Raw genomic sequence first — 23,098 nt, forward strand, 5'->3', positions numbered from 1 at the left:
CTTAAGATTGCCCACTGCTCCCAAAACAAGACAGAGGAAATGTAAGGCACAGGAGCATCGCACCTCCTGACAGTGGTTACCTGTGTACTATGGCCTAAGTCTGGTGACCTTTCGCTGTCCGAGCTGTTGGTCCTTTCACTGAGGGGCTTTGAAAGCTGGCGTTCCTTAAGGGGAGTGCTGCGCTTCTGCCGGGGAGTGTGCGTTGCGCTGTCCATTTTGCTGTCAAAGGCAGAAGGAAGAATCGAGTGTCAAACGGATGCAATGCAAGATGACTTGCCAGCAAAAAAAAGTCCTAGAGCTTCCCTCCTTCATCAGAGACAGTTATGTAGGATCCTGAAGGGTCTCCAAATCAACCAATCCATTCATCACAAGCATGATATTGTACGATGACCAATGCCGCACTCAGTGGATGTGGCCTGAGACTCTCTTCTAGCTCCACTGAGGCCAGATAATATGTTATCCACAAGCCTGTGAACGCTCTATGCTGACAGGTTTGCCACACAAGTGTGGCCTCTCTTATCTAGCATTCTGCCTAGGGATGTATAGCATTCAGCAATCAAACAAGAAGGATTCGGTTACCGTTTATATATTGCTGTAAATTTTTAAGTATTTTTTAAACACCCAAGGCTTGGAAAGCTGGAAAAGGATTACATGGACATTCCAGGACTGCCCATGCTTGTAGAACATGTCGCCCTTTCTGTTAATTACCTGTACACAAGACTGACACCAGAGCACGTGAACGTCTGTCTTGACAGAAATTATGTGGGCCAGTTAATGTTTAAATGTTTGAACAATAACGTTTGACAGATTATATGGTTCCTGCACTAAACGAAATTTACATCACACGGAGCTGCCTTATACTGAATCAGGTAATTGATCCATCAAGGTCAGTGCTGTCTACTCTCCAGGGTCGCAGGTCAAGGTCTTTCACGTCACCTACAACGTGATCCTTTTAACTGGAGATGGCGGGGATTGAATCTGGGACCTTCTGCATGCAAAGCAGATGTTCTGCCACGGAGCCATGGACCCTTCTGACAGCTTTCGCTAAAACACAACTCAGACACACACACAACCAGGCTTCTAGTCCTCATGAGTCTAAAAAGATCCCCTCAAAAAACCTTATGAAGCCTGATTTCCAGTCATCAGCAAGTGTTTTAGCGCCTGCTCAGCTCCCACACATCAAGGGGTAACTCTGTTCCTAAGGGTAACACCTCCTTTCCCTCTTTGCCCCCTTCCCACCTGGCTCTCTGCCTCTGGAAAAACTTCTCTGAAAAGCTATTCTTGGAAAACAGTACAAAACGAGTTTGTGTAGGCTTGACCTGCATAACTTATTCCAGTAACAGGATCTGGCACTCTTTGATGCAGTGTCTGAATATGGGATGATAGAGGAAGGGGGAGGGAGACACACCACATTCCCCAGGATGTATTGCTACAAGTTCATGATACGGCAAGAGCGCAACTCTCAGAGGCATTTGTGGTGCCAGCAGGTAGGCGTCCAGCTTCATCCGTAAGCCAAGCTGATTTGGAGCCTACAAGGAAATCCCTGTCCAATGTCACCTCTTAGACCATCGCTGTGCTTGAGGGAGCCCAAAGGCACATCCCACCTTCTGTTTCTGTCTGCGACATTAAGCAGAAGGCGGCCGTTCAAGGACAAAGCCAGGTGGTTCACATAAAGAACGCGCTGCCCTCAGTAAAGAAGCGGGTCATTGGGCCGCCACTGCTGCATTCAAGGTGGGCGGGGGGAGACCGAAGAGGGAGCTGAGAAAACAACATACGGTTCTGCGGCTGAACGTGTTTCCCGATAGGCATCTGCTTTGCCGATGAGAAGGGCAACAGCAGGGACAGGGAAAGGCAACGCTTTGCATTTTAAGGTGCCGTGTCATCTGTAGCCTTCCTGAGCACCGCAGGGAAAAGGCAGCTGTGACACATTTCGGTTTAGAACAAAAGAGCAAATTGGGGAGAAAAATGGTAGCAGAATAGTTCGCTTCGGGGCCAAGTCCTCATTCAGGGGCTTGAGTCACAATGAATTTGTCCGAAGAAACAGCCACAGCGCTAGAAGTGGGGCAAATGCCGGCCGTTCAAGAGTCACCGCTAACAGTACCCGCCCATCCAGCTTGAAAGGACACCCGAGCAGCTGCACTCCTGCAGTTCCCACAAAATCACAGCAGGCACAAAGGAAACAGCCTCATATTCTTCAGCTGGTGGCCAGCAGGGCCTTCTAAGCTTGCCATCCCTCCACCTCCAGAGGCAAGAAAAGCACTCCCCAGAGGACTCAAGAATTCCTCAGTCCAGGAAGAGGCAGTCTATGAACTGGTGTTTGAAGGAAGCAGGCAAGAAAGAGCCCAGTTGGCCACGGCTTTTTTCTCAAAGAGATGAGACCTGCATGAAGGAAACTCCATTGGACCAGGATGCTCTGCACGGAGATGCTGGGATTACCAACTCCAGGGTAGGAAATTTTTGAAGATTTGTGAGGTGGTGGAACCCAAACCTCTCCCTTCCTGTATTATGCAAGTTCTCAGGGATTTGAGTAGGCCGTCTCTTTCTCTCACCCCTCTTTCTTTAATACACTCAACCACTCTCAACATTCCCTGGCTCCAGGAGCATTCTGTCTTTGCCAGAGAGGTTTTGGGGTTCCCTAAGGGCCAAACTAAACAATACCTGGGACAATGTCTTTTTTGCAGACAGACATGATTTGGGGGGATTACTGTTTCCAAGCACAGCACAACCCTGCATCAGGGCACATATTGCCCCCTGTCGCCCTTTTGGCTTGGGAAGATGGCATGGGAGGGAAGGCTAAAGCCCCGCCTCCCCAACGTGGCCTTCCTGAACCAAACTGGGCCCAGTGAGATCCTTGTCACATTGGAAAACCTGACCCAAATCACATCACTGATAGCGTATAATTTGGTTCTCACTTACTTTTGGTTAATTAAAACGACCGTATTATTTTGCATGCTTGGGGAGCTCCAAGTACATAGAACCTTCTGCACAGGCAGCAGGTGGCCTAATGTTGCTGCTTTTGTCATAGCTGCAGGGGCCATTTGCTGTATTATCAGGAGTGACAAGCTGGCCCACAACCTACTGGGGAGAGACATACTCAGCATCTGGCCCTCCAGGACTCTGTGAGCTCTCAGAGGCTTGAGCAGGCTAATCCTCCCCCCTCCCCTTTAGCTGATGCTCAACTGCTGTCAACATTTTGCATTCCTGGAGATTTTTCAATCCTCATCAGACTAATATTTTGGGGAGAAGGGGGCTCTCCCCTATCTTTTGATTAGTTCAAAAGAATCTTCTGCATACTTGAGGAGCCTTGAATGCACTTAAATTGCCAGGGGGTGGGATGGGGGGCGGGGCTAGTTGCGGTTAGAAGAAGTAATAAGCCGGCACAACCTGATGCATCTTACCTGGGTGATGCCATGCTCTGAAGCTCCCCCTTGCTGGTCTTCATAGGAGTCTTGATTTTTTCTGGGATGACTAAGGTGGCGTTTGAGTCTCCAAATGTATCCTGCTCATTCCCTTCCTAGACAATCATTCAAAATTAATTTGTACGGTAGAGAACAACTGGATAACTTACTGGTGGGAAGGCCTACCCACCGCCAGCAAGAGCAGAAACATGCTTACCAGCGTATCTGTTTCATTGAGGCTGTCATCTGCATTTTTACTCCGGTTAGGTTTCATTTTGTCCCCAATGGATGCTTCCATCTGGAAACATAACAGCAGTGGAGAGAGAGAGAGAAAGGAAAGGAAATGAGCTAAGCTATGACTCAGAAGGATCACATTTACAGTCATTAGAGGAGACACTGTTTAAGCAGATAATAATCACAATGTTTACTGCCTGATGACAACAGCTTTGTGAGTTGGACAGCATTCGGCCCCCTACTAGGCAAAGCCTCCTTCAGATCCCCAGGAAACCCAGCTTCCCAAAACACAAGAGCGTTACTAGCCCTCAGGATTGGGGAATGCACTGTAGGGAATCTTCAAAAGGATCTCCAGAGACAGGAACAACTCGTTCCAATTTTGTAGTGTTTTTCTTGTTACCAAGTCTTTATTGCAATTTCCACACCACAATCAAAACAGAATCATAGGGTTGGAAGGGATCCCTAGGGTCATCTAGTCCAAACCCCTGCACAATGCAGGAAATTCACAACTACCTCCCCCTCACACACACACAGCGACCTTTGCTCCATGCCCAGAAGATGAAAAAACACCTCCAGGATCCCTAGCCAAACTGGCCTGTGGAAAATTCCTACCTGACCCCAAAGTGGCAATTGGCATTAACCTGGGCATGTAAGAAGGGTCACAAGAACTAAGCACTGATGTAACCCTTCCTGCCCCCCCCTCATGATCTGCTCAGTTTCAGAATCAGCATTGCTGTCAGATGACCATCTAGCCTCTGATTAAAAAACCTCCAAAGAGGTTTTTCTTTTCTTAAAAACCTCCAAAGAAGGAGAGCCCACCACCTCCCAAGGAAGCCTCTTCCACTGAGGGACCACTCTAACTGTCAGGAAGTTCTTCCTCATGCTTAGCCGAAACCTCTTTTGATTTAATTTCTAGCTGTTGGTTCTGGTCCAACCTTCTGGGGCAGTGGAAAACAACTCCATGCCATCCTCTATATGACAGCCCTTCAAGTACTTAAAGATGGTTATCATATCACCTCTCTCCAGGCTAAACATTCCAAGCTCTTTCAACCTTTCCTCATAGGACTTGGGTCTCCAGACCCCTCACCATCTTTGTTGCCCTCCTCTGGACATGTTCCAGCTTGTCCAGATCCTTCTTAAATTGTGGTGCTCCAAACTGAACACAATACTCTAGGTGAGGTCTAACAAGAGCAGAATAGAGCGATACCATCACTTTGCGTGATCTGGACACTATGCTTCTTTTGACACAGCTCAAAACCGCATTTGCCTTTTTAGCTACCACATCATACTGCTGACTCATGTTCAGTGTATGGTCTACTAAGACCCCTTGATCCTTTTTGCACATACTACTGACAAGACAAGTCTCCCCCGTCCTGTAATTATGCAGTTGCTTTTTCCTTCCTAAATGCAGAACTTTGCATTTATCTCTGTTGAAACTCATTTTATTTGTTTTAGCCCAGTTTTCCAGCCTGTCAAGATCCTGTATCCTAATTCTGTCTCCGATCGTATTTGCTACCCCTCCCAATTTAGTATCATCTGCAAATTTAATAAGCATTCCCTCTATTCCTTCATCCAAATCATTTATAAAAATGTTGAACAGAACAGGTCCCAGGAGTGATCCCTGAGGAACTCCACTTGTCACTCTTTTCCAAGAGGATGAGGAATCATTAACTAGCACTCTTTGGGTGCGATCTGTCAACAAGTCACAGATCCACCTAATACACACATCTAAAACCTCCAAATCTGTATTTCTTGTTTATCCCCAATCCCAACCATTTAAAGAAACCAGTTCAAAGGAGCCTAAGCCACATGAAAACTCTTTTTGGAGCTAACCACAGCACTATGAAAACACACAAATCAAAACTGCACGGCAGGCTATTAAGCACCTGACATAGTTGAAGGGGCACAAGAATCAAGTTTTCATTCCATCTTAGTCTTTTGAGCCACTTACAATATGTATCTAAAACTACTGGGATAATCGCAGTGCAGCATCACAGCCAGTATATCACAGCACAGTGCTCCTCTTATACCCCTGCACATACCACTTCACGTTCAAACACTAGTACACACAAGCAAGCTCAGTAACAGAAGTAGCTAAAGTACATAATACAGCAAGAAGATGGCACATGTTATCCATGTACGATTGAAGTTAGGGATGTTGCAGAGCCCACTGCTGGCCCAAAGGTGGAAGAGTTCTGGCCTCGTTCCAGGAAACAACCTCTCCTTTGTGCTACCTACCGGGCTGGTGGCATCTTTGCCAAGGCTCCCTTTGCTGTTAAGGCTTCCGATTTCAGTCTGAGAACTTGACTGCGACATTCCCTCAAAGAAAGGCCTGGAAGAGAAGAAAGGAGTACAATCAAGGGGGGAAAGCACAGGCAACTGAAGTTCTTACAAAGGCTAATGAGAAAGGACAGGGAGAGAGAGAAAGAAATTGGGACCAAAGTAGCAATTCTCCCCTTTCAAGGTCTTCTAGTGGTAATCAATGGCCTTCTTCCACAGAAGATCTACCTTTACTGTTTGCTCCCACTGAAAGGCTGAGTCTTTGCTTCTAATAGGATGATGCAGGAATAATACGACAAGAAGCCTCTGCCCCTTTGAACTCCCCATTCAAGTGACATCAGATAAAAGAAAAAAACAAGCTCTTCTGTTTGGGTCAGAGTCATCTTTCCCAAGGCAGATAAACACTTTCAAGAAAGGAAACTGGGACACCAAAAGGAAGTAAATTGGGACAGTGTACACTTCAAGTCCTGGAACAAAAAGGAGGAACCTCAGGTAAGCTGGTTCTCCCCACCCCCTTTCATAACTCCAGCTGGATTTTGATCCAGCTCAGATTAAACGATAGAAGCAGCACCAGCCAGGAATCAAGATGGGGAAATGACGTGAAGGGGTTTCCTGGGGAAGAAACTTGGTGACGGGAGGGACACGAGCAGGGGGGGCTGATGGGTGTGCCCTGTTGCTCGGGCCAAGCTGAATCCTCTTCAAGAGTAGGAATGTTTACCCCCCAGCAACAATGAGAAAATCACTGTGCTGCTGCTAGGCATCTTTCTACGTGAGATGTCTCGGTGCGTTTTCGTCAAGTGTTGGGAGACACAATGTTAGCCGGGAAGTGTAGTTTAAAAAGACAGAGTCTGAAGAGATTGGACTTGTTAATTTCATCTTCGCCTCCCCGAAGGTGCTACCAATTTCACCTCTCCAGTCTAAAACTGTGTGGGATGGCAACCAGAGGGTAGCGAGGAATGGAAATGGGCTGCAGCTGCCTTCCAGAGCTGGGCTTGGACCTGGAGAGGTTATAATGGGCTGAAGTTTCCCTTCTGGCATTTCACAGCCCCTTCACATAGCTCCAGTGTATAGCCAAGCCTCTTCCCTGCCGCTGGTTCTGTCTTTTTAAGCTACCCTTCCCAGCTGCCATCTCCCAACATATGTTCTTCACATGTCAGATGTCTCATGTAGAGAGACTCCAACAGCAAGCAAGCTGGGAGGGGGCCTGTCTCCCCATACTTTCACTCTCCATGCTTCCTTCCCTCACCACTAGGGGAAAAGAGGATGTTACAACTGTTATGCATGCAGTTGAGTCTATGGCTGCTTCCACGTGAAGGACGACATCATGTGGATGCTCCTGAATGAAAGCTGCAGTAAGGAAGCCGAGGCAGAGCAAAACATTCGTGTGGAAACAGCCTGTATGTGCTCGCATGCATTTTTTTCACAGCTTGCTGGGTAATTTAACCTCAAAAAAACAGCCCTGAAACACAAAATGGATTCCCGGTACCGACCTAACCAACACGACTATCCCCACCACTTCCCAAGGGAACTCTTCTTGCACAGCAAGTGTGATAAGCTTTCCAATGACTTTGCAAGCACCCAGCTCAACGAACTGGGGGGGGGGCGGGGAGTGAAGAGGAGTGGGATTTGCACGGCTTCAATTATCTGTAGGATAAACAAAAGCCAGGACAGCTCACAGGCAAGCCACGCACAAGCCGCGGCCAAGATGATTGGCTTTGGCACGACTGCAAGCAGTGTAACAGGATCCAGCCACAAAGATTAAGCTTCGGTTTAAAAGCTAATCACTAAAGCATCACAGCAAAGGAACGGGAGAGAACTGTGCGGCCCAGAACCTGGAGATAAGCTTGCTGTGAGCATCCTATGCTCCATTTCCCAAAATCCACACCTCAAACCAGTGTGTGAAGATTTGCGGAACTGAACGCAAGACCGACAACTGAGCAGAGAGCCCGGATGGGATTGCAATTACAATGGAAGAATGCTGCTGGAAGAGAATACACTGCCCTGGAATGGAGCCCAGAGGAAGAAGTTCCCTACAGCAAACTTTCATACCATGTGCTTGGGACAAGGCTCTGCTTATTCCATGCAGCCACAAAAGCGCTGCATGTGGGGCGTGTAGGTAGACCGTAGAAGGGGGATCAAGGCAAAGTTGTAAGGAATTCTACCATTAAAAAATAATACCTAAGCAGCATGGACAACACTGGATCCGTACTGTGCCAAACTCACACAAACACAACATGCACAAACATTTGCCACAGAGTTTGCAATTTGCCAACCTTGGGGAATTATATTCTAAAGCTTCTAGGCGTTGGGGGGGAGGCAGAAATGAGCTTGAAAAGGTTCAAGAGCCAGAACTCATCAAGCCAGTGTGATATAGTGGCTAGAGTGACATACGAGTATCCTGGGAGCTGCTGTAGCATAACGGTTAAGTGGCTGGGCTGTGAATCAGCACTCTGCTGGTTCAAATCCAGCTTCTGCCAAGAGCTTAGTAGGTGGCCTTGGGTAAGTCACTCCTCGGTCCCAGCTCTCCAGCTGTATTCTGGGGATAATAACACCAACTTAGTTCACCGCTCTGAGTGGGGCACTAATCTGTCTAGAAGAATGGTATATAAGTGCAGGTTCGATTCCCTGTTCTGCCATGGAAGCTCCCTGGTTGACCTTGGGCCAGTCTTATGCTCATAGCCTAACATACCTCAAAGGGTTGTTGTGGGGGGAAATGGAGGAAAGGAAAATGATGTAAGCCACTTTGGGTCCCTGTTGGGGAGAAAGGTAGGGTATAAATGAAGTAAAATTTAAAAAAAAACTCAATCTCAGGGTTCTCCTTCCTCGCCTGAGGCCTGCCATGGCAGCTGCACAGCAACCTGTACCTCTAACAGATCTATGCCTTTTGCTGAGCCCAGAGGCAGGAGGGAGAAGCCATAGTATAGCTGCCCAAAAGCCTGAAAACAGCCTGGCTGGACAGTGGCAAATGTCCTGCTACAGTGGGCACAGGGATCAAAATTCTTACATATCTAAGACACAGCACCAGCCATGTAGTTTTCCTCATGCTGGCCCATTTTGGACTGTAGCCTCCTCCCTTGGCTGTCCAGAGGGAAACGTTCCAACTCTGAGCTGCGGAGACCAGGGCAGCTGCTCTTCCCTGCACTCACTTGAGTTTCGGCTTTGGCGTGCTGAGGATGCTCTCTGTATCCTCCATCTCAGGGCCGCTGTCGCTGGGGTTGTACATTTCCAGACTGTCATAGAGCTCATCGAGGTCCTCCTCCACTTCCCGGATCTGCTCCCTGGAAACATGCTCCAAACCAAAGCCAACCTGTTTGAAAAAGGGCTTAGCAATCAGGACGCTCCGAGCCCCTGCCTTCCCAAACACGTGGCCTCCTCTTGGAACTCTTTACTGTTTAGGCAGACATTTCATTTCACACATTTCATCCAGCGGTACCGAACTGTGTGGCATTCAGAACAAGGTCCGCTTTGCCAAGTAACCATCCTCACATCCTCATCATCATTAAGTCCGCCAAACTTCGCTTCACCTGGAAAATGCCAGCGGCTGATGCCATCCCCCGCCGCCCAGGGTTTCAAAAACTGCATTTTTCTTTCAATATTTTTTGTTTAACATGGGAACGGACACGTTTTTTATCAATAAAAACGCGTGGCATTTCTTGCCTTCCTGCAGCCATATACTTTAATCCCATTTAATTCCTAAGCTGCAGGTGACAGGGGCAAGGAGTCCTGGCTGCTACCGACAGGTGGCGTAACCTGGGTCTCTCCCCGTCCCTCTCCCTCTCCCCCAGCCCATCCCACCACACATGCCAATAATCCTATAACTACATACAATAAAACTGCTCGTAAGATCCAGCACTGCCACCTACACTTCATATAAATTTTAGAGTCAGGCAGCACCCATTTATTAAGCCAGCGTTTCATGAAATAAGCAGGAATCTTATCTGCCCAAATCTGGGCAAGTAATGTTATCATACCTACCTCGTCTGACACTTTGAACCTCTTCAAGAGAGCCACAAACTTCTGTTTAATATTTGGCTGCTGTGAAAAAGAGGTTCCATTTACTTTGTTAGAAAGGCATCAATAAAGTGAACAGGACAGACACAAACTAAGCCCTCCAGATATGGCGTCTAGACTGATGCTGAGGCTTCGAAGGCAAGAGACGCTGAAAAGCCTAATTGAAATCTTGTTGGACAGACAGGAATGTAAAATTTCCCCACGACTTATTGTCCTTGACATAGTACATGACAGCAGTAATTGAAGCGGATTTGTCAGCGCAGCATGCCAGGGACAGCTGAACAAGCCCACGGAGGCAGCACCAACTAGGGGGGCTGGGGCGACGAGAACAGCCCTGCAGCACAGCACCCAAACGGCCACCTCTGCAGAACCTCTGCGTTACTCAAACCTTCCCTTCCAATAACTGTCTCGGAGAAAGCCTGCTTAGCTTGCAGACCTTGTAAGAGTGCTGCTCTCAACAGTTCAGCTTAGGAATGTGCATATTTCATGAAGGCAGCTCAGAAGTTAGTGCTCAAAGACTCATTTTCAAACATGTGTTGAATGTGTACAAGCCACCAAGTTGGGGCAAAGAGAAACAACGGCTCCCAGACTCAGCTGGGAGCCCAGATTGCAGGCGATGCTGGGGAGGCGAGTGGGGAGACGGCATGGCGGCTGCCATGATGTAGACGGGCGGGGAATGACCAGGGGCCAGGGGAGCATGCCCATGCAGACCCGGTGCAGGCCCCTGGTCTGGGAAGCTGGCCCCCGCTCCTCAGCACTTGGCTCGTGGCGGTATACCCACGTGGCATCCCAATGGCTGTCATCCCATGGTTCCTCCCCCCTCAGCAGGGGTCTGAGGGGGCGTGTGGGTCATCGGCTTGGCAGGCGGGTCAGACGATGCTCGGGTCAGTGCCTTATGTGTGCCTTTGCTCCCTGCACTGTAATCTCAATAAAGTTGCGGCCTCTTTACCTCCAGCACTGTGTCCATGTGTTTTTGTCGCCGTGCCCCCTCTCCGCTCTCCTCCCCCACTTAACACTCACCTGCAAACAAAGAGTACTTACTTATAAGTGCTTATTTACAATGAAGAGGTACCGGGGACCAAAACTACTTAGATCTGCCCCCAGAAGACTGAGAATCCGGGGGAAGCTAACAGCCCTGGGGGGTCCTCTCTCTTCTCCATCTAGCCCATCTCATACAGCCAAAGTTCAGCCAATGAATCAGTGGAGAAACAGTCATTCTGCGACTAGCACAGATGTGCCCCCATCTCCTCAGAATCAGCCCTGCAACCATGTTCAAATGTTGCTGTTGCATCTGCTTTCTATGGTGAGAAGCAACGTAGTTGTAAACCAGGTTGGGCAAAAGGTTATATAAAGCAAGCGGAAGGAGTAGTAGATCCTGCCCATTTAGTCGTAGATATCCCTATAAAATTATTCATTCGGGAATTTGTATTGTGGGAACCTGAGAAACTGGTCTTCAAATGTATTAACGTTGCACTTCATGTATTCCAGGGTGAAGGGAAAGCTGGAGACAAAGGATAGGCAACAGGATTAACCGTAATTGCCCTGCTTGCTATATCGGAGAGAAAGGACAGGCAACAGGATGCCTCAGTCCTAAATTCAGCTTCCTAAGAATTACCAGTTGGTCTCATCAGCTCCTAGCCTACAGACTGTGAGTCTGTGTGGCTATGAGACTTGCGGGCAACCAACACTGCAAGACTCGGACGTGTGAAAGCTGACCTCCATCCTCTCCTCAAAACAGACCTCCAGCGCATAAAGCTGCCCACCAGGGCTTTTTACAGGTTTCAGGGCTGATCTCTAAGGCCACACTCAAAACAAGCTCACAAATCTTTGGCAGCGTGACATCAACAGGCAGCGCCAAAGGAGAGCTGGTGACTGTTTACCTGGCAATGCAGCAGTTGTGGTTTGCCTATAACTAGCAGGCGCTTGGAGGAGGAACTGGGTAGCAGCTCTGAGTAGTGCAGCATTTAAACTGATAAACAGGAGCAGCTGCATCTGAAACACGTTACAGCCACAATGGAACCGAGCGGCAGGTAAGCAGCAGGTAAGCCGCCTGCTCCACTCCCAGGACGGAGAGTTGTTTTCTCCATCTCCGTGAACGATTGCCACACTGTGTGGGATGGTGGAGGACAGACAGGGCCAGAGGGCAAGACCACTCACCCGAGTAATTGCAGAAGTCGAGGTCAGTTTCCTTCTAGTTTTTTTCACCTTCCTAAGGTCTTCTTCTTCATAAAACAAATCCTATGGGAGGAGGATGGGACAAAGCAGAAAGCAGACAGCGCTCAACAACAGGGTCATGAACAGGATTCTCCGACAACAGACAAGATCTCAGCCCTTGACCTCTATGCAAGACTGGGTTGTTTGCTCTGGACTCCAACAGTTGTGATGTTTTTGGGCTAAGGTGACTGAACTCATTAAGCAAACAACGAACTATACTGCACCCATGCTGCCAGAGACTGTTCTTCTCAACTACTGGCATGATAAAACAATCCCATCCTCTCATAGAAATTTGATAACTATTTTTTTTTATCAGCGGCTAAAACAACCATAGCCTCCTCCTGGAAAGACAAAAGTGCTCCTCAGCTCTCAAATTGGTATATCCGTATGTGGGACTGCTGCGTTTTAGAGAAACTCAGATCGCACAAACAGAGCATCCCAACTACAATTCCAGATTTATGGAACATTGGCTACCAGTGGTGGAACGCCTTACCACAAATGACCTGGTGAGAAAAATTCATCTCGACCAACGACTACTATAACGCTTTGTTCTATTTATAATTATCTCAAATTTTAATTATTGTTGTAAACTGTTTGATGCCTTTTAATTGGTGTAAGCCAACTGTATATTAACCACTTTAGGCTAGTTGTTACTAGACAGTTAAGTTAAACCATTTCTACTGTTTAACCATTGAACAAAGGGCGGGGGGGGGGGGGTGATCGATTATCATCCCCAGCAGTGGGGCACTTCTGAAACGGCCCCTGCTAGCAAGGACTCCTGTATGTCTCAGGTAACTTTAAATGCAGCATGAACTGGGAAAGAGACTTGCCTCTTGAATCCTCTGGCTAATCTTCCCAGATCTGTGAACTTTTAAGTCAGTCTTCAGTGGTTCAAGTGCCATGCTTTCAATTCACCTTAAGACACTTCCACTATTCTTTACCCTATTAAATAGCTTCAAGCAGGATCTGCTAAGCAACTATTTTGAGTGCTTATGTTTCCACTCTAGACCCCCACCCCTCCAATTTTATTCCGCTTTGAACAATAATGAGGAAACGTTTTAATATAATATCAGTTTTAATATAATATCAGTAAGAGGAGCAAGTAATTAAAAGCGCTAAAGGGACCATCAGAGATCAGGTACAAGAAGGTTCCTTTACAGGTCACACTGTTGTTGGCCAGTCCACAATATGTCCTCACAAAAGAGGCACGGCAAATGAAAGGAGACACTCACTTGTCCATGCAAGGGGTCATCGCTGCCTTCTTGTTCAGAGGAGAAGCTCTCCTCCTCTTCCTCAGAATAGTTATCAATATCCGGAGATCGATCTAGAAGAAAGTTCAAGTCCAAAACAGTTACCAGAAGTCAACTCGCCCAATTTGCAGACAAAACGTTACTATAATTTCATACGTATCATCAGAGACAGTGTAAAAGGTTCTCTCTTGGGACAAATGTACAATAAAGAAAGAGGCAATCCTGCAGCTCGCCTGAGGAAAAGCAGCTAGGCTGGCTCCTAAAGAAGAATGCTCACCTCTGCACTCCTTTTCCAGTTGTAGCCTTGCTGCATGTTTACAGGTGTTATGGGTCATGAAAATCGTTCTAGGAGTCCTATACTGAGACTCTAAAGGGTTCACTTGTAATATATTAAAGAATGCTTTGTACTTGTCCCTTCCATTCACGCTGTCCCAGAGAGACTCTCAGTCTTGAAGGTCTAATATCTGATTTAATGCAAACCATCCTGAATCGTAACTGAAGTACATGGTCTCTCCATCCATACAGAAGAAGGAAGTAACCCAGCAGGATCCAATCTGCACTTAATCATCATCCAAAGAGCCAATTCAAGTCTGACCAACCAGCTTAACTAGCTACAGAAATCACTGCCTCTGCACAGCCCCCCTGGGCACCATCAAATTTGACATTTCTCATTCAGTCTGACAGTTAATCATTCAGTCCTGGAGATGGAGTTTATAAGCAAAACACCATTTAAGATTCGCATGAGCCCTATCTGATCAGCCAAAGGGTCCATCAAGCACAGTATATGGTCTTCAACAGCATTAGATCCCAGATTTTTAGACCTAGTGGTTTTGGAGAGGGAGTGGTAAGTCAGAACAATGGGTTAGGTAGAAGAATTAGAATTAATCTAAACTTGCGATGAGCTTGGCAAAAAGCAGAGCGGCATTCTCTTTATTAAGATAACACCCATAGCCCTTTCGAGTAATTCAGATAAAACTGCTAAGGCCTTACAATTCTAGCCCTCTCTCCAGCTATACTCTGGGAAGCGGGGCCTGTAAAATTAAATCTTTGGTCACAATGAGGTAACTGCAAGGCTTAATCCTAAATAATTTTAAACCAGGACTCAGAATTTGCTTTCAGTGACAGAGTTCAAATCTTGGAAGACTTGGGAAGGCAGAATCATATGCTATCAATACAGGAGAAAGACCAGATAAAGATAACACAAGACTTTGGTATTAGCAATTTGGGGCCCACAAGGAATTGGGGGGGGGAGACAATTTGGAAATCCTATACCACCACTCAAAATCTCCCCATCCAGGATTGTCTATGTCTAAGTTCTCAGGGGGGCTTGTACAGATCGATCCCCCCCCCCACACACACACAAGCAAGCACTCTTTGAGAATCATGTGCTCTTAGCATTTAATCCCTATTAAATCATTGGGTGAATTTACAAAATCATATTTTACAACATATTTGAGGGGTCTCCAGCATGTGTTGATATCCTTACAATGTCTGTGGGCAGCCCATTCATTATTCACACAGGGCCCAGGCAGATAACTATTAGGTACGATTACATTTTTATCCTGCCTTTTCTCCAAGAAGCTTGGTATGACATACATAACTCCCTTACTCCCTTTTATCTTCACAACCACCAGGGGGATACACGGAGATAGAGTGACAGGCTAAAGGTCACCTAGCAAGCTTTACAGTTCAATGGGGCTTTGAACCCAAGTTTTCCCAGTTTGGCAGCACACTAACCATCATACTAAACTGGTTTCTAAGGAGATTCGAAGGTATACTTTCTAGCCAATGAAGCTTCTCAGGGAGCAGTACTGGGGCATATTTTATTCAGCACAGTAACTGGTAACCTTGGGGAAGGAAAGGAGGAATGCGTCACAGACAAGTAAAAAGTCTTGATGCAAATGTGATCAAGCTAGGGTTTCCCAGCGTCAGACCTTAGAACTAGTGCTCACAAATGAACTACCTGTATGAACATATGAAGTTGCCTTATACTGAGTCAGACCACTGGTCCTTCAAAGTCAGGGCCGTCTACTCAGATTGGCAGCAGCTCTCCAGGGTCTCAGGTGGGGGTCTTTCACATCACCTACTGTCTGGTCCTTTTTAACTGGAGATGCCGGCCCCTCCCCATATGGTCCAGGAAACAAAATGCTGGATTTGGACCAGATTAGGAGGGGAAAGAAAGATCTGAACTCTGTGGTACAGCACATGCTTGGCAAGCAGAACAGTCCAGGTTCAATCTCAGCACATCCAGTTTAAATTCTCAGGTAGAGTAGATAATGCTAGATGGACTAACAATCCAGGCTGGCATAAAGCCATGATCAACCATGAAGCAAACTGAATAACCTTGAGCCAGTCTGAGGTCCCCATTGGAAGAGGGGCGGAATATACACTTAATATTTACTCTATGAACTGATCACGTGATATTTGTGGTGGCGATTTGCCACCATAAAGAATGCAAAGTCTACATTAAGAATAGAATTTAAAGAGCAAGCCCAACACCATGCAGTGTCTATAATGTTCAGAGAAAAAGCACTACAGCCGAGAACGATGACTTCATCTCCCTTCCCAGCTCTTTTTCTTGTGTCCGGTCACTCACACAACGATGCTGGTAATAAACCCAAATATCAGAATAAATCCTGCACAGAGCCTGCATCTCCATCAGTTTCCCTAGCAACCAGATTTATTGCCTAGGCAGCCACCCGGGAGAGAGTATCGTAAAGCAGAGAATTCCAAGACAGAAGGTCTAAATATAGCCATGTTTGAAGGAATTAAGTTGGATTGTCAAAACAAGACACAGCGGAGAGTGGACATTGCTGAACTAGGCTCCGGGAAGCATTAAGGTTGCCCTCTACAAACTAAACATCGTTAAGCCGTGTGACTGAGCATCTCCAGAGGTTGCCAAGAAGCAGCTGTGAGCTTGATGTTTGTTCCTTTCTTTTGCTTCACAGTGTATGGAGTGAGATTCCATGGGGGGCAATACAACAAACACAGACCCAATACGGCTCCAGTTAACTGAGATGTGCTTGCCCTCCTCAACGTATTTCCCATACACATATGCCCCAGGTGTATCCATATGAAGAACATATGAAGCTGCTGGCTACAGCCCAGGGGACCTCTTAGGCAAGGATCTTCTCAAGCCCTGCCACCAGAGGTCCTTTTAATTGGAAAGACCAGGGACTGAACCCAGAGCATTCTGCATGCAAAACAAAGAGGCCTGGACTAATGCAATATATAGAACAAAAAGCCACTGGCCAGATAGATGGCAAAACTTCACTCTATTCCTGAAAGCCACCTGATCAAATACTATTGACTGCTTCCAACCTGTGCAAAATGAACTAACATGAAGTAAAATACAGAATCGTGGAAACTGATTATGTGCAAGAATGCAGAGAATCCTCTGTAGGAAGAGATTTTATGTACATCCCACCCCACCCCCAAGGATCATTAGCTTAGCGCCAAAAGTGTACTAGAGGCTGAAGAAAATACAGCACTCCCTGCTTAAGTTCACAGTCTACGGCAGATCACTTGTGAGAAAAGCAATGACAAACAATTTGTCAGCCTTTAGTGTCTGTCTAGAATCTGAAGTCTAGATGATGGCCCTTTGTCTACGCAGATAAAAATCAAGGCAGACATCTAAAAACAAAGATACCTCATTTCATTCCTGGCTTGGTATAAATATCCAAGTTCAGCAGAACCAACACCAGGAAATTCGAAATTCAATGCAAGATCTAGTTTTAAGCTGCAGGGCAAGGATATTTTATTTGTTTTAAAGCATTTGTATGCCACCTTTCTGTACAAATAGGGTCCCCAAGACAGCAAGCATTAAACAATTTAAAACATTTTAAAAAGTATTAAAACGATTCAATAAAAAAATACACGTATACAAACACACAACACAAAGAACAGAGAGGAAGGCCACTGAATACGTGAATCTTTCAACATCTGAGACTCTTTCTGATGGTTAATTTTACCAGCTATTATCATGGACTACATCCTCACCAGTATAGATCAGTTATTAGAATTGTTCAAAACCCAGAGGCATCTTAACAAGAATTATAAACCTACTTACCAGATAACTTGGATTTAAGCCCTTCATGATCTATTGGCTGGCTGGACAGAGAATAGATTTTAATTTCAGCAACTGGAACAGAAACATCTTTCACATTGCTGTGAAGTCCAAGAACTAGGGCCCCTTCACTCGGATGCTGCATCACCTGGAGGAAGGGAAAACAATTTGGTTTGAGGATAACACCACATTGCACACACATGCACTCCAAAGCTTTAAGAATGGGGAAAGAGTAAAAATGAAGCGATTACATTTGCTAAAAGCTATCGAGCAAAATTAGGGAGTGGGAAAGAATGTAAGCAGACAATCCAAGCTACTATCCATGTCAAATAAAAGTTTCTCAAATTTGCCACGGGAAGAAATGAGGGGGGATCCTGAACCTACAATGAAAACAAACTGGCAAAAATTCATTGCACAGGACTGAGGACATGAAAGAACAAAGAGCCGAAGGGGCCAAGGACAAGAGTGCTGTTCCACAAAATAAGCCCAAGCCTCTCTCCAACCTCCCGATGGATGAACCAGCTTTCTGCAATAGCTCCCCACCCAATTGTGAGAGGCAAAGTTTCTCCAACCAAGCTTCAACTTTGCTCCATTTCCTTTCTGAAATACCTGTCCCTAGGTATGTCATTGATGGGAAGCAGACCCCATAACTAGCCACTGTCAAAGTGCAAAGAGGAGCCAATATAGATACTCCCAAGTAGTTTAGATGACCCTCAGCATTGTCAACTGGTAGGACATTCTGACACCTTCATTTTATTCCTTGGGATGCCAGGAACTGGGAGAAAGGCAAGGATGTACCCTAACTTCATCATCCAAGTTTAAATCTCCCCAAAACGGTTCCTGTGCTGCCATAGGTGGGATGTGTGTGCTTGTCTCATTATCTGATGGCCCTTGGAAACATTCAGTGCTCCCCAACGCAAGTCCTCAGTGTTCCCTGGACAGATCCTCTGTGGAGACGACAAAGCTTGACCATCACCTCCTTTGCACTTTTCAGAAAGATGAACGGTCCTCTTGCCTTACCTCAGCCATGTTGATAAGGCCAACAGCTAATGTTTTGTAGCCCAGGATGGTCCTGTTTTTGTACCGTTTCCTTCGCTGCAACATGATCTGTAGCTTGTTAGCGTCTCGCTTCAGGAAGTGGGGATACTGCAAGAGGAGACCAACCGAAGTAGAATGCAAAACAAGTGCCAAGCACCACAACAAAGAAACCAGACAGGGAAGTAACTTGTACTGAACCCAGTTTTGTATTTAAGTTGCTGCTTTTTGATGCCTATGACTCTGCATCAGGCAAAAGATGACACAGAACCAATTGTACCTTTTTGGGTACTAATGAGAGCAAGTTTGGTGTAGTGGTTAAGAGTTGCAGGACTGTAATCTGGAGAGTGGGGTTTGATTCCCCACCCCTCCGCTTGAAGTCAGCTGGGTGACCTTGGGTCAATCACAGCTCTCTCAGAGCTCTCTCAGCCCCACTCACCTCACAGGGTGATTGTCGTGAAGATAACAACAACAAACTTTGTAAACCGCTCTGAGTGGATATTAAGTTGTCCTGAAGGGCGGTATACAGATGGAATGTTATTCGAATGTTATTTCTTGAAGGTGGGTAACAGAACTTAGATGCAGTGCTGCCTGCCCTGAAGAGCTGCTTTAATTTCTCCCCAAACATAACATCCTTGCTCTCTAAGATGCTCTCCCAAGTGAGCAGGAACCGGGAAGCTTGTTGTGGGGAGGAAAGAAGAAGGTCTCACCACTTTTTAGTTGCCCACTATTACTCTGTGTCAGGAAGAAAGTTCCAAGCGCAATTGCCACGTCCAGGTTGATAAATGAGCTGGAGCCACAGTGGACTTAACGTCTGTGCAGCTCAAGAACTTGCTTCCCCACCAACATGACTCTTCTAGTAGAAGACTCTGGGTAAACTACTCCGGAAGAAACTCCCAGCTAAAAGGAAGCCTCTCATGTGTACCAGTCCTTAACTCGTTCGGTGGGAGGGGGGAGCAGACAAATGCAGTCTCTCCCATCTTAGATAAACATTTCAAACACTTTCAAAATGCAATTTGCACCCTCAGCAGCAATGAAACTAAACAATGTGGCTCAGAATGCATACAATTTACAGTTCTCCACAGGCCCAGTGCCTTCCAATTCTTTTGTGCCGGGAAGTAGCTATTTATGCAGTGCCAAAGAACTGAAAGCGCTCACTGGAGAAAAGGGACAGAAAGGAAAAATGAGCTTGAAAGCTGTCTTGCAACACATTACATGAACATCACATCCCATATCTAAACTGAGACCATGTTCAGCACCCAGCAGGCAGAGTGTGGCAACGTTTCATAGGAAAGGGAAGAAAGAGGCATATGGCCTTTGAATTTCACAGCTATCTTCCTTCTAGAATCCCTGTGCATTTTAGAGTTATTAAGCCTCTTGCTGGGGAAATCTGAAATACAGAAGCTTGGAAACTGGTTTCTTTTTGTGCCTTGCTGCCTGAAGTGATTGTGGGAGAAAAATGGGACATTCAAAGCCTCTCCCAAGGGTACACTTCAGGGCAAGTGGACACAAATACATCTTCACTGCTCATCATACCAGATAGTGGGAACAGGATGGCAGATGCCAGAGGCTGCATTGCAGAAGCAATCTAACGGTTCGTTCCCTGATCCTAATGTTGCTTGAGAGACGCTTTTAGGTATTAACCATTACATCCCAATCATTTGTGTTCTCAGAAAGGCTTGATTAAAAGTAATTTTGGAAGGGACTTCCAAGGCAGCCACTGGCATTCATTGCCATAAACACTGGTTGTAATTTGGCAAGGCGTGCAATACAGATGCTCAAACTGGAAGACTGTGGAGTAGACTATAGGACAGTTTGGTGGATAGGGAACTGGTTGGAGGACCGCACTCAAAGAGTGGTGGTCAACAGCGTTTTATCAGATTGGAGGGAGGTGTCCAGTGGGGTGCCGCAGGGCTCGGTTTTGGGCCCGGCACTTTTCAATATTTTTATCAATGATCTGGATGAAGGAGTGGAAGGGCTGCTCATTAAATTTGCTGATGATACCAAATTGGGACCGGTAGCAAACACCCAAGAAGATAGAATTAAAATTCAACAAGACCTGAATACTCTGGAGAAGTGGGCAGCTGTGAATAGGATGCAATTCAACAAAGACAAGTGCACAGTATTACATCTGGGCCACAAAAATGAGAAGCACAAATACTGGATGGGGGATACACTTCTGGGCAGTAGTATATGTGAAAGGGACCTTGGGGTAAGAGTGGACTGTAAACTAAATATGAGCAGTCAGTGTGATGCGGTGGCAAAAAAGGCTAATTCAATCCTGGGTTGTATCAAAGGGGCCATAGCATCGAAATCGCAGGAGGTCATAGCCCCTCTCTATACTGCCTTGGTCAGGCCACACCTGGAGTATTGTGTGCAGTTCTGGAGGCCTCATTTCAAAAAGGATGCGGCCAAAATCGAGAGGGTGCAGAGGAGAGCGACAAGAATGATCAGGGGTCTGGAGACTGAGCCCTACGAGGAAAGCCTGAGGGCCTTGGGAATGTTTATTTGGAGAAGAGGAGGTTGAGGGGGGACATGATTGCTCTTTTTAAATATTTGAAAGGCTGTCATTTGGAGGAGGGCAAAGAGCTGTTCCAGTTGGCAGCAGAGGGTAGAACGCGAAGTAATGGGCTAAAACTACATGCACAAAGGTACCGGCTGGATATTAGGACAAACTTTTTCACGGTCAGAGTAGTTCAAAAGTGGAATCAGTTGCCTAGGGAGGTGGTGAGCTCCCCTTCACTGGCAGTTTTCAAGAAGAGGCTGGATGAATACTTGTCAGAGATGCTTTAGACTGATCCTACACTGGGCAGGGGGTTGGACTAGATGGTCTGTATGGCCCCTTCCAACTCTATGATTCTATGATTCAATGCCAAAAGCAAAAAAAGCCCCTAAAATGTTGTTTGGATTCTGTGATGCTCCCTTCGGCAGGACCTGGATTGCCCAGGTGAGCCTCATCTCATCAGATCTCAGAAGCTAAGTAGGGTTGGCCTTGGTTAGTTACTGGATGGGAGACCTCCAATGAAGACCAGGGTTCCAGAGGTAGGCAATGGCAAATCACCTCCGTTAGTCTCTTGCCATGAAGCGCCCCCCCCCAGGGGTTGCCACAAGTCAGCTATGACTTGAGGGCACTCTCCACCTCCACCATCCTTCTGCAAAGCACAGCATATTGCAAAGCATTTACACAGTATTCAACTGCTGCATTGAACTGTATTTACCTGTAACGAGAAGGTCAGCTGTAGCTCCGTTTCTACAAGTCCACTGACAGGTAAGACTATTTCATTGGACCTCAAAATCCTCTTTGAGCCCTGTAATTCACACAGACCAAGAGGCATTTTGACCATTTGTAGTTTTCAGTGCTCACTAAAGGAAGTACATTCAAACTTCCCAAAACATACTAAAGCAACAGGCATAGTAGCATTGATAGGTGCAACTTAGTTAAATTTAAGGGCTTGGCCTATTTTCAAAGGTTTAAAAGGTCAATATGGTGAAGGAAAATGCCGGCACCAAATGGGGTCATACTTAGGACTATCAACTCTGGAATGGGAAATTGGGGATGAAGCCTGAGGAGGTCGGTGTTTGGTGAGGAGAGGAACCTCAGCATGGTCTAACACCATAAAGCCCACCCTCTAAAGCTACCATTTCCTCCAGGGGAACTGACTGCTGCAGTCTGGAGATCAGTTGTAATCGCTGAATATCCCCAGGCCCCATCTGGGAGTTGGCAACCACAGCCATACTGTGTAAACTTACAACCCCTCTCCCAGACAACACTACTGCTCACGTGATCGGCTGGAGACCAAGGCTCCACTTCGTATATTCCACGGGCACAGGGCAAAAGCAAAGCTCAATATTACTCCTTCCAGCGTGCTTCTTTCTCTCCATCACATGAGGGAGATGAAGGAGTGCTCTCAGGGCTTGAAGGTTGCCTTTTGTCCTCGAACAACAACAGGGATCAAGGAGACCGTAGACCTACTCATGTTTCACTATAACCTTTTCTCAGATGGAAAAGATCTTGCACTCCTCTCCTACTAGAGTCCTTCACCATGAGAGGTAGAAGGTTAAGAACAACCTTAACCATTCTGGGGTGCAATCCAGCGCCCCCATCAGCATAGGCATCCCCCTTCACTTCTCTGCAACTGAACATATAAAGCTGACTTATACCATTGATCCATCTCATTAGTGCTGTCTACGCTAACTGGCAGCAGCTCTCCAAGGCCTCAAGTTGCAGGCCTCTACTTGAGATTTTCTTAACTAGAGATACCAGGAATGAAACGTGGGACCTTCTGAATACAAAGTATGTGTCCCGTCCATGATCTACGGCCCCTCTAATCCCCCCCCCGTTTATCTCTCCCCCACATGCAGAGTACGCCTTCTCTGTCAACCCATCCTCTTCACAGAGCCCTTTGATTTAGCATTTAAACAAAGAAAGGGAAATAATGATAGTCCTCATTGCAGCAGTCTATTTTACGATAGAGGACGTAGCTCTGGAGCATTTGGACGAACGCAAGAGTTGAGGCTTAGGGAATCCAACATTTAATGAGGGAGAATGGGAGGAGGGGGAATGAAGCTCTCAAATGCTGCCTAAGTTGGCAAGCCTCGCACTGAGATAC

General features: G+C 46.5%; 1 protein-coding gene across 3 annotated transcripts in view; it reads right to left on the bottom strand.

Moving 5' to 3' along the window:
• The window catches only part of PACS1 (phosphofurin acidic cluster sorting protein 1), a 93,598-nt gene that overhangs the window by 24,445 nt on the left and 46,055 nt on the right, over positions 1-23,098 (bottom strand). For 2 of the 3 annotated variants that reach the window (XM_054994006.1, XM_054994021.1), the window contains exons 3-13: positions 21,707-21,796; positions 18,474-18,599; positions 17,457-17,601; positions 13,370-13,461; positions 12,081-12,161; positions 9,888-9,947; positions 9,059-9,219; positions 5,871-5,964; positions 3,616-3,696; positions 3,399-3,514; positions 81-219 (exon numbers count right to left, since the gene is read on the bottom strand). In XM_054994006.1, coding sequence (XP_054849981.1) covers positions 81-219; positions 3,399-3,514; positions 3,616-3,696; positions 5,871-5,964; positions 9,059-9,219; positions 9,888-9,947; positions 12,081-12,161; positions 13,370-13,461; positions 17,457-17,601; positions 18,474-18,599; positions 21,707-21,796 — 1,185 coding nt within the window. The remainder of the gene's footprint in view (positions 1-80; positions 220-3,398; positions 3,515-3,615; positions 3,697-5,870; positions 5,965-9,058; positions 9,220-9,887; positions 9,948-12,080; positions 12,162-13,369; positions 13,462-17,456; positions 17,602-18,473; positions 18,600-21,706; positions 21,797-23,098) is intronic. The other variant, XM_054994013.1, reaches the window with a different exon arrangement.

This window comes from Eublepharis macularius, chromosome 1, assembly GCF_028583425.1.
Source record: "Eublepharis macularius isolate TG4126 chromosome 1, MPM_Emac_v1.0, whole genome shotgun sequence".
NCBI classification, from domain to species: domain Eukaryota; kingdom Metazoa; phylum Chordata; class Lepidosauria; order Squamata; family Eublepharidae; genus Eublepharis; species Eublepharis macularius.